Raw genomic sequence first — 10,224 nt, 5'->3', positions numbered from 1 at the left:
GGGGGGGGGGAAGGAAGAAAGAGGGGGTTTGGGTGCCTGAAACATGCTTTTTTTAAAAAGAGGAGACATAAGGCAAGAACTGGCAATTTGCTGACTGCTCACATGCTGAGACTGGCAGCAAGTATGATGTAGCAAAAGATGTTTGAGAGCAGCTGCCATTTCCTTGCTGTCTTGGTAACTTTATAAAAACCGATTGCCTTAACTGTTTTCTGAAGGCTACATCTTATTTAACATTCTGAATGTGTAAAGGATTATCACACATACGTTTACATTTTAGAGGATAGGATCATGTAAGCAACTTTCTTAAAGTTGTACAAGATGTGATTGTGATACCTGCTCCATAGTGACTCTTTGGGACTCTTGCAAGGTAAGAGGTTTTATCTCCTAGAACTATTTCAATCCATGGATATAACTAAAGTTTTCAGGCTAAACTTAAAAAAAAAAAAAAAAAAAAAATCTGGAGCTGTTATTTTAAAATTTGTGTTCTTGGCACTATAACTGAAGAAAAGTAGCAAGCGTAAAAATAACCTCAAGTGACTGCTATTTTTATACAGGTGTGAACACTGTAGGAGTTTCAGACCATGCTCTGATCTTACAAAGAAAAGGAGAAAAAAAGTGTTGTAACTGATGTGAAGCTGTAAAAATGAATAGTTTTCTACCTGACTGTAGGAGACCTGGCTTGTGGCATCTTTAAAGAGAAAGCCAAATTTTCGCAGCTTCTTTCCTGTCTTAATTCTTCTACTTGAAACATAAATTCCCTCTCCCCCCCCCAAAAAACCCACACCTATATAGGATAAGTTTTGTGGTTTGTTTTTTTTTCTTTTCCCAGAGGATGCTGTTGACTTAGGACTATTCTCTTTGATGCTGGGCAGATCTGTTTCTAATTTATTATAATTATTTCTATCTAAACTAGTTAAAGGCAACAGAGGAAATGATTCTTTGCTATGTGCTTTTGTTCCATATGGTTACCTAGTTAAAACATAACTTTAGGAAGTAGACCCTAAAGTTGTTCATCCTCATCGTGCAATAGGGCTTAATGGACAAACTGTATATTAGAAGCCTGTTGTATCTTACTCAACTTACTTACTTATGGAAGTTAAATGGTTCTTTCTTTGGTTTTGTTAAGGTATTATTCCCCACCTTCTGGATAAACACTAAGCATCCTGTATCAATTACCTTTTAAGTGTTTCCTTCTGTTATGCTACTGTAAGCATGTTTTATGTTTGTCTTCAACAGATCTGTGCTATGCCTAGTGCTATGAGCGTGATTGAAACTATCTTGAACACAAATAGTATTTTTTATTATAGATGCCCCTTGATTGGACCGTGGCGCTTGCTTACCGATGTTCATGTCACTCTGTTGTACCAAAGTACCCGTGGCTTCAAAACATACTGTCAACTGATTCACTGGTGTCTGGGTTTGTGTAATACAGCTGAGGAATGTACCCTGTGACTCAGTTTCTGCACTGTTATTTTCAGAATAAAAGTACATTTTTAAATGTGGTGTCTCAGCTGTTTTGGGGGGAAGCAGAGGCTTCTCCTCAAGAGGTGCAGCCTAGTTATGCAGCATTAGCAATCTGGCACCTTAGGAAAACAAGGGGAGGATCCACGGAAAGAGAAGCAAGGCTTTTCAGGCTGGCTGAGGGTTGCTCAGGGTGCGTTTGCAAACCTCGCCGCAGGTCAGCACCCAGCCTGCCCCATGGCAGCTCGGCATTGGCACCCTGACTTTACCTTGTGCTCAGTTTCTCCCGAGGGAGGGATGGGAAAGGACGGACCACCAGCTCCTTGCCCACGCTTGGCAGGGAAATGGTACAGTTTACAAAGCTCACCCTCTTAAATGGTGGCTAAGTAAGTATAACCAGGCAGGCTGGGGGCTGCGCTGCCCACTCCCGCGGCACCTGCCGGACCACACACAACCTGCCTCACCCCGCTATTAAGCAGGTGCCAAGCTTTTATTTGCACCTTAACCACGTATGAATAATGTATCTCAAGTTAGGTAAGAAAATGAACAAACTGAAACTTGGTACCTTTAAGCCTTATTTAACAATCAACACTTCCCCCCCCAAATGCTGCTCTGTCTGCGCATCAGGGATTAGAAGACAGACCAGGGACAGGGCAGTTCTTGGGTTCCCTCCACCCCACAGTGCAGAGGTAAACATGAGTGTGCGAAGCCACTGTCACTCCCCTGGGGACACCGTTTAGCTCCCGAGGTGTGCCACATCTCTCGAACAGGGGATTGCTGACTACCACAGCACCTCTCCCACTTTAGGGAGGAGAAAAAACAGCCCTCCCCCTGCAGCAGCTGCTTTCCCCTCCAAAAGGCATTTCAGACAGAGGGAAGGCTCAAGGAGGAACTTCATACTCCCGCTGATGTGGACAGAAAACTTGCCATTTTCCATGGCAAGTTTTCAGGAAAGCAAGAGTCAGGTTAACCCGCTCACTCCTTGCCTGAGGACACCGTGACATTATGCTGCTGCTATGCCTAAAACACGCTGTGCCCGCAGGGTCGAACGCTTGAGGAGAGCTGAGCCCCCCTGAAAGGGCAGGGCCACTGCTCCACCTCCACCCTGTGCTCCAACAGCAGGCGGGAAAGCGGCGACTGTAACAACGCACCAGGTAGCCGAAGGTTTATTTTGTAGTCTTACCTAAATGAGAGTCGTGGTTAAACTGAGTCTCTGCAAGTCTGTGTGGGTGGGCGGCGCAGGGCTGGTCCGGCAGTGCGGCACGGCCGGGGCTGCCTTTGCCGTCTAAGAGCTCACCACCTCTCTCCTCAGCTCTCGATTGCTTCGCACCACGTGTCGTAGGGAGGCAGCACGTGCTGAAGGTGCTTTGCAGTAACAAAGAGGCCATAGGAGTTACAGGTTGCAACACACAGAAATCCTTCTGACGAAGGTAGGAGGCAAACATCCAGTCATTCCTTTAGCTCTCTTGCTTCCTTAGCCTGGCAAGCATCAGGTAACGGGAAGCTCCAAAAGCTCCAAAATCTCGCGGGGCGCTGCAGAATGAGGCACAAGAAGGTAGAGATCACTCAGACACCCTCACCTGCCCAAGCCAGGCTTAAACCCACCACAACTCCAGATGAAATAAGTCAGAGGTTTATAACTATGACCCTGGCTATGGAGGAGCTGACTTCAAATGCCTGTTCTGCGAGCAGAAACTTGCGTCCAGATCTACTACAGCAAAGGACTGTATCCCCCAGGAAAGGCTATTTAATCTTGAACGGATGTACAAGCGTCTGCAGATGCCCTTGGTTGATGTGCTGAGCACACCCCACCTGAGCTGGACGGCTGCGTGGGAGTCAGGATTCGGGGTACGACCGTCACACCATCAGCGACTAAGTTTGAAGCAGAGCTTTTTTCCTGTCCTTTATAGAGAAGATAATCTCTGCAGGATGAAATTTGGTTGCTCCCAGCAAGGCCTGACCCCGCTCACCCAAGCCCCTGCGGGCACACCGGAGGTGGCCGGTGAGAAGGGTGGGCTCAGCTGTTCCCGTGCCTCCCGAGGTACTTACTCTGTCCAGACTGCTTTTGAAACTTTAGTCTTGGGCTGGCCAGACCAGAACTCCACTCTGTCTTTCAGTTCTTTATTCTGCAAGGAAAAAAATAAAATAAACCCCTCTCAGTGTAACGTAGCAGACAAGAGACAAGCCTAGATGGCAGCTAGGACCTGCCACTCCTCCAGAAAGGTTTTTGGGGGGCTTGGGGGGACTTTTTGTGGGTGGGATTTTTTTTTTAAAACCAAGTGAAAGGTGCAGTGCAAAGAAATACCACCCCGACAGTGTTCTACTGACACAAGCCCAGCAGTGTGAAGGGCCCTCTGATTGTAGAGAACTACTTTTGCTCTCTCCCTTCAATACATCTTTTCACTTTCTGACCTTACCTGCGCTTCCAGTGCAGTCAGCTTCTCTGTCAGGTTTTCTATTTTTTTATCTTGGCTTCTGAGTTCATTGTTCAGTTCCTCTGCCTGAGAGTTAGGAAATAAAGTTTGTAAGAGATTTGAAACCTTAATACATCTTAAACACCTCCGTGTCGAACAAAACCACAGAGTTACACGTCTCACCGTACCAGGGGAATTGCAGACCATTGAAGTCCCTAGTCTTTTACCATAGAAGAACTCAAACTAATTGATTAAATGATTTATAAAACAATTTCTCAACACAGGGTGTCGCGTTTTCCTTAGGATAACAAGTCTACCTCTTGTTGGCACGTGTACAGAAGCCTGATTACAACAGCTAATTAGCGCAGGGCCTTGCTTTAGCTGGATGGGAAAAGGCAAGCACGTGTTCTGCGAGGCGAGGGGAGTACAGCGGGAGTTCATACATAAAAAGCAGTCGGTGAGTAAAACAGCTCACGCTGTATCGTGACTTTGGGAAGCAGGCTGATTGCTCTGAATTCTGTTGTAGTCTTTCTAGGATGTCGGCCTGTTGGCTTTGCTCGTGGGAGCAGCTTCACTGACTTCGTGTGAAACCAGCTGCAGGGTGGGCACCTCAGGCAGAGCATCCCCGGGGCAGCCAGGTCCCCCCCGGGAGCACGCCGTGCAGCGGGGAGCCAGGTCCCCCAGGAATGCTCTAGGAGAACACAGGGGTCTGCCTGAAATCGCTGACTCCACCACAATAATCCCATCTTTTACAGTGATGCCATTTCCATCTTAACATTGAAACGCGTATGGATGTCTGAATGCACAAAACCCGGCGCAGCGTGACAAGCAGGCTGCTCGTCCCCAGCACACGTGCTTCAGACAAGAGCCCAGAGCCCAGCGCCTCCCGTTCCTTCTCCCCGCCCGGTGGGACGGCGGCACCAGCCTCACCTCCTGTATCACGCTGCGCAGGCTGTGGTGCTGCGCCTGGATCACGCGCTGCAGGTGGCAGATCTGCTCCTGCAGGGTGGAAATCTGCTTCTGGAGATCCAGGCACCTGCGGGCGAGAGCAGAAGCACCCCGGGTTCAATCCCTAGGGATTGCTGACCCACCCAGCTGCTTTCCCACCTTGGGGTTAGCTCAAGAGCTTGTTGCTAGTAAGGATGTTCCTGAGGATACATGGCTGTAATTCATATAGAACTACACATACACAGGCTTCTTTATTAAGCAGAACAAATAAAACCATAGTTTGAGACACATTTTGCCTGGTAGGACCACCCTTACTAGTTGTTGATAAGTAAATTCATAAATGAAGGCTTTTGTCTTACCTACTGTATGCACAATGTCACCAAAGAAGCATCAACCCCACGCGAGAATCAGGAAAGGGAAGCAATTTGTGCATGCAAGGTGGAAGGAAAAGTAATAGGAATTCAAGTAGAATCAACATCTAAGAGCTGTAGGACATAAACATCGGTCTTGGCTTCTTCAAACAATCACGGTAAATCAGATGCTTTCATTGTGAATAATTTTACTACCAGAAGGAACTTGAGCAAGTGATTGTCTGGTACTTTACATGAAATAATCCTCCAGAAGGAAAGAAAAACACTTTATCACATGCATTTAATCACCGTTTGCTGTCTTCATTCCTTGACATCATCTGTTGAAGCATCTTTTCAAATGACATTTTCTTCTCTATCAGAGTTTTCTTTTCCTAAGGAAACAATTCAAGTTATGTAAAAACTATATTACATTTCCTGTCATTCAATTAGCAAGAGAAGTTTGGCTGTACCTTCAACGGTTCCACTCAGTGTCTGAAAACAGACAGAATTCAGCAATAACCACCCACATCAACCTGCGTCAACATCGGCTGGAGATACAAACCAGTCTGACCTCTCTGAACCGAATCCGAAGGGATGACAGTACCGATTTACCATGAGAAAAGTCCAAGCTCTCTGAAAATAGCAGTTCTCTACTTAATTAGCAAAATCCTTAGGTTTTGTGAGAGTCCATGCTCAGTGGCCACGGGATACTGCATTACCGCTACATCCACCTCTCAAAACCTTGTCGACAGAGGGAAAAATCTGACCAAAACCGATGACAAAACTCTTAGGATCAGAAAGATTACCTGCATGTGATAGGGGTGGAAATACACGCATTGACCCCGTCAATTTACAGTAATTCCCACTGCTACTGAGTGCGTACATCAGAAAAACGATGCACGGTGCCATTGCTTCTTCCAATGCAACTAACACCACCGAAGAAAATTCACGATAAAGGAGAACAATTTTTCTGCGAGTTTCTGTGCATGCAGCTGTCCGATTGCTACAGCAGTCATTTGCCTGCCCAGGATTTCGGATACTTACAGTGGCGTTTTTCTGAGAGTTAAGAAGCAGTTTTTAGTGCTAGGATGGCTACATTTTCACTTCAAATGCTAGAAGTATGCCGCTGGGGGAAGGTGACAGAGCAACTACTCAGGAGTAGAAATCATCAATAGCTAGAAATTAAGGCTTCTCCCTGATGCTCTACAGTTTTTAAGCAAGTTCAGAAATAACTGAAAGAGGGAGCTCAGATTGCACATTTTATTTATAGTTAGAGCTAAAGGTTCTCAATTTGGTGTAACATGGCAGAAGCCTTTTTAGTGCCAACTCCAACAGCTAACGTGCCCCAAACCCTGAAAGCAATTAACTCCTCTTTCCAAGCGCCGGCACTGCCAGGGCAGGTTCCTCGCCTGCGCCGACTCTCGGTGCCAGGACGGACGGACACAAGGAGGGGGGCGGACGTACCTCCTCCATCCTTTGCAGGCGCTTCTCCATCTCTGCGATGCGGGTACATTTTTCCCCGATGCCTTCAGCAAGGCGGCTGGCGTGTTCTGAGCTTTGCTGGAGCTTCTCTTCTTGTTGGAGACGGTAGGCCTGGGACCAAGCAGGGCATTAATGCAGGCTGCGGGAGCTGGGGAGCGCAGCAGATGGATGGAGATGGGGCTGAGGGAATTCTGAGCCAACTCTACCAACCCGATTCCAAGAATCGGGAATAAAACCAAAATAATTTTTCATTTTCCTACTTCCCCACTGCGCTAGCAGAAGAGGCTCAGTAGCCCTTAGGTCGAAGCTTGCAGCACGGAGAGCCAGAGCCCATGTAAATATTCTGACAGTGAACAGGACATGGGAGAGATTTGTACCTGGATTTCCTTCTTCTCATTCTCATGACTTTTTTTCAGTTCTTCTGACCGAGTCTGGTAATTCTTATACAGTTTCTGGGAGGCAGATCTGAGAGCCTGAACACCTGCTTCTCTCGTGGCTTCCAGCTAGAAAGAGTAGTTGTACGATACATAAATATTGTGCTTTAAAAATGTGATGTTATATCACATGCCAAAAAATCAGCCCTCTATACAAGGTCAAATTTCAGCGTTTGCCCTTGTCAAAAAAGAAAGGAATCCTAAACACCTGCGGGCAATACCTGACAGGCATTTTAGTTTCCAAATAAAGGCAGATTTATTCAGTATTGAGCCATCCCCCCATGACAAACAAAGGCTGATGGTGTAAAAGGAGAGATGCACTTCCAACTGCTTATAAATACATCTGCTGTCAACTACCAAGAGCTGACTGTGCTCCCTCCCTAGCCACGAAGGGGATGTGTCCCCAGAAGCAGATTTCGACAGGAATTTTATTGCCTGCCGGAATGCAAGGGTTTGCAGCAGGCGGGAAGCGAAGCAGAGTCTGCCCCTTCCCTGAAGGAAAGGCTCCGGCATGGGATCACTGAGCAGCAGCCGGGACCCAACTCGAACCGGGTTGCAAGGTGCACATATTCATCTGAAACCTTAAAGAAAAAAAACCCTGAACGCACCTTGATCTTCAGCACTTGGTTTTCTCTGCTCACCAGCAGCAGCTGCTCTTCTGTCTCCTTCATCGTCCTCGCAACGGGACTGCAGCTCCAGCCGCTGTTCCGTGACTCCACTCTATTGCCCGAGACTTGAGGAAGCTGCTAAAGAAAATGCACATGGAAATTATTTTTAAAATAATAGGAAAACAGCCTGAGCAATCAATCTGACTCTAAAAGGCCTGGCTTCTTACAAACACCCTCTCCGGCTCGCGCCGGGAGCACGGGGCAGACGAAGGCAGCTCTCCGGAGAGTCGGGTCCGAGCTGCTCCCGGGGCAGCAGCCAGCGCAGCTCCTCCACAAATTCACTGAAATTAAAACGTTCTGCTTCTTCAGCTCTCCAGGGCTTTACATTGGAAAGCATTTGCATGTTGATTTTAATAAATAGCTCTCTTCCACTCTCTACACTATTATTCCACGGATATAACATTAATTAGCTTTTACAACATTGCAGCAAACGTTGCATTGTAGGTGCGGCTGCATAAATGCGCGTGCGTAAACGTTGTCCAACACTTCCTGTTAGAAGAACTGCTTCTTACTCTGGCATATTTTAATTGTTTGGACACAACATTTCCAAATCTGTTTGCTTCCTAGGGGCTGCCTGTTTGCTCAAAACCACTTGCTTCAAGTGGTTTTAAGTTGCTTAAACCACTTTTTTCCCCTACAGGTGTTCACAAATGTGTGCTCAGTGCTTGCCTCCTGCCTGTTTTGAGAGCTGGTATATGCAAGGAACACAACCTGCAACTGGCCAGATTTATGCCAGAACGCACCAGCATTTATACGGCCTTTCTTACATTGCGCCAAGTTCATTTGTTACGCTACTACAAACAAAGGGCAGTCTGTACTTTTTAAAGGGTTTAAACCATAAATCACTTTCTTTTCAGCACAGAGGCTTTTCTTCAACCTCATTCCTCAACCGAACAGAGAAAGGAGTAAGCATTTTTTAAAAAGAACTTTTTGTGATCGATTATTTCTTAATTAGCCGTGTTTCAGCCCACCGATCCTTCCTCTCCCTCATTCCACAGTGCTCTCCTGGGCTCAGCTGGATGCAGAAAAACTGCCTTTGCATATTACCATCACCGTGCTCTGCTGCTTAGAGCAAAGAAATAAGACATCAGATCTACTAGGCTGAGTCTCATTGCTCACAAGATCTCTTGGGGTTGGGGGGTGGGGAAGGCACGTCCTACCTATTCATGGTGGTGTCAGCATCAAGCAGCACGCCGCTTCCCAGGCCCGTCCTGAGCTGGTGTCACCACCACACAATATAATTTTTTCCTCAGTAATTGCTTCATGTAAACAATTTTGGATTATGAGATGCTTAAGAAATCATCACAAAATTTCTGAAGTTACAGTACTGTTCTGCAACTTCATAAATTTAATTGTAAAGGGAATGAAAAAAATCTTTTTTTTTTTTTAACTTTAATCAAAAGTTTGAGGTCTTCTCTTCTGTCATTGCACACATTAAAGGCATTCATTAAACTCCGTTCTTCTCTGGCATTCAGGAAAGAAACAACTCAAGACTATTTCACACATCTCAAAACAACCGAACGCCGTGCTCTCCAAGGCGCTCTCGGTTTTGCTGACACCTCCAGGATCTGCCTGTCCCGTGGGTCATCCTCCGCCTGCCGAGATACTTGTCCTCCAGGTACCCCAGACCAATACTTCTGCTTCAGATAAGGCTGTTCCCTGCTCCAGAGCGTCCTCACCTCTTCCAGGGACCAAGCCCAGCCGTACAACTCGGCTCAGCACTGATGCTGTATAGCAAACGGCTTCAAATAAAGACTTGCAGGTGTATTAGTACGTACCACCAGCACGATGTTCAAACCGTCCAGCAGCTTGAACAGCAGCTTTAGATACATGTATTTTTTTATGCATCATATCTCACATTATTCTTACTGTTTTTAAAGTATAATGCATCCATCCTGCAGTTTCTAACTGCTTAGTCGCTGTCTTTGTAGGCGCAGCGAGCAAAGAAGCTTCAACCACGTGTTCATTCAGGCTCTTTTCCACCTTCCCCTCTTTTTCCATAGGACAGCCAATTTTGGATAAACCTTTGATGGGCCCAGGACAATCATTAGCCCAATATCAATCTGCTTATCACCACACTATCGGACGCCCTTCCACTTCAGCTGCAAAGCTGAGACTTCATGCCATGGACGTGCTTATCCCTGCCGCAGCCCTCCGACGTTCCCTAGTGCTGTGCCACTGACCACGGCCAGGCTCCCGCGTCCTTCTCCTCCCAGCAAACAGCCCCAGCTCTGCCGCTGGAGAGCGGTGACGTCGGGTGGGGACACGCACTTGAGTGTCTCTTGCAGCAGTCCTAAACCAGGGGTGGAAAAACCTCACCGGTTTTAAAGTGGTTTAACCTAACCTAAGACAGCGTATGCTGTAACTAAGTCACTACTGCGGAGTAAACAGCCTTTCTGGAATCGATGTGTAAATCAGAAGGTTTTCCCAGTCCGCATTGCCATGCAGGTCAGAATTTTCTCTTTTA

The 10,224-nt window shown here is 46.7% G+C and overlaps 1 protein-coding gene across 1 annotated transcript in view; it reads right to left on the bottom strand.

The window, feature by feature from the left end:
• Positions 1 to 2,918: 2,918 nt before the first annotated feature.
• Positions 2,919 to 10,224, bottom strand: part of CCDC68 (coiled-coil domain containing 68) — a 7,491-nt gene continuing 185 nt past the window's right edge. The window contains exons 2-9 of the mRNA XM_009586691.1: positions 7,698 to 7,832; positions 7,033 to 7,158; positions 6,638 to 6,766; positions 6,057 to 6,229; positions 4,806 to 4,911; positions 3,879 to 3,962; positions 3,511 to 3,587; positions 2,919 to 2,994 (exon numbers count right to left, since the gene is read on the bottom strand). Coding sequence (XP_009584986.1) covers positions 2,919 to 2,994; positions 3,511 to 3,587; positions 3,879 to 3,962; positions 4,806 to 4,911; positions 6,057 to 6,229; positions 6,638 to 6,766; positions 7,033 to 7,158; positions 7,698 to 7,832 — 906 coding nt within the window. The remainder of the gene's footprint in view (positions 2,995 to 3,510; positions 3,588 to 3,878; positions 3,963 to 4,805; positions 4,912 to 6,056; positions 6,230 to 6,637; positions 6,767 to 7,032; positions 7,159 to 7,697; positions 7,833 to 10,224) is intronic.

Source organism: Fulmarus glacialis, unplaced genomic scaffold, assembly GCF_000690835.1.
Source record: "Fulmarus glacialis isolate BGI_N327 unplaced genomic scaffold, ASM69083v1 scaffold32611, whole genome shotgun sequence".
Classification (NCBI taxonomy): domain Eukaryota; kingdom Metazoa; phylum Chordata; class Aves; order Procellariiformes; family Procellariidae; genus Fulmarus; species Fulmarus glacialis.
This window is presented reverse-complemented; position numbering and strand designations above follow the sequence as displayed.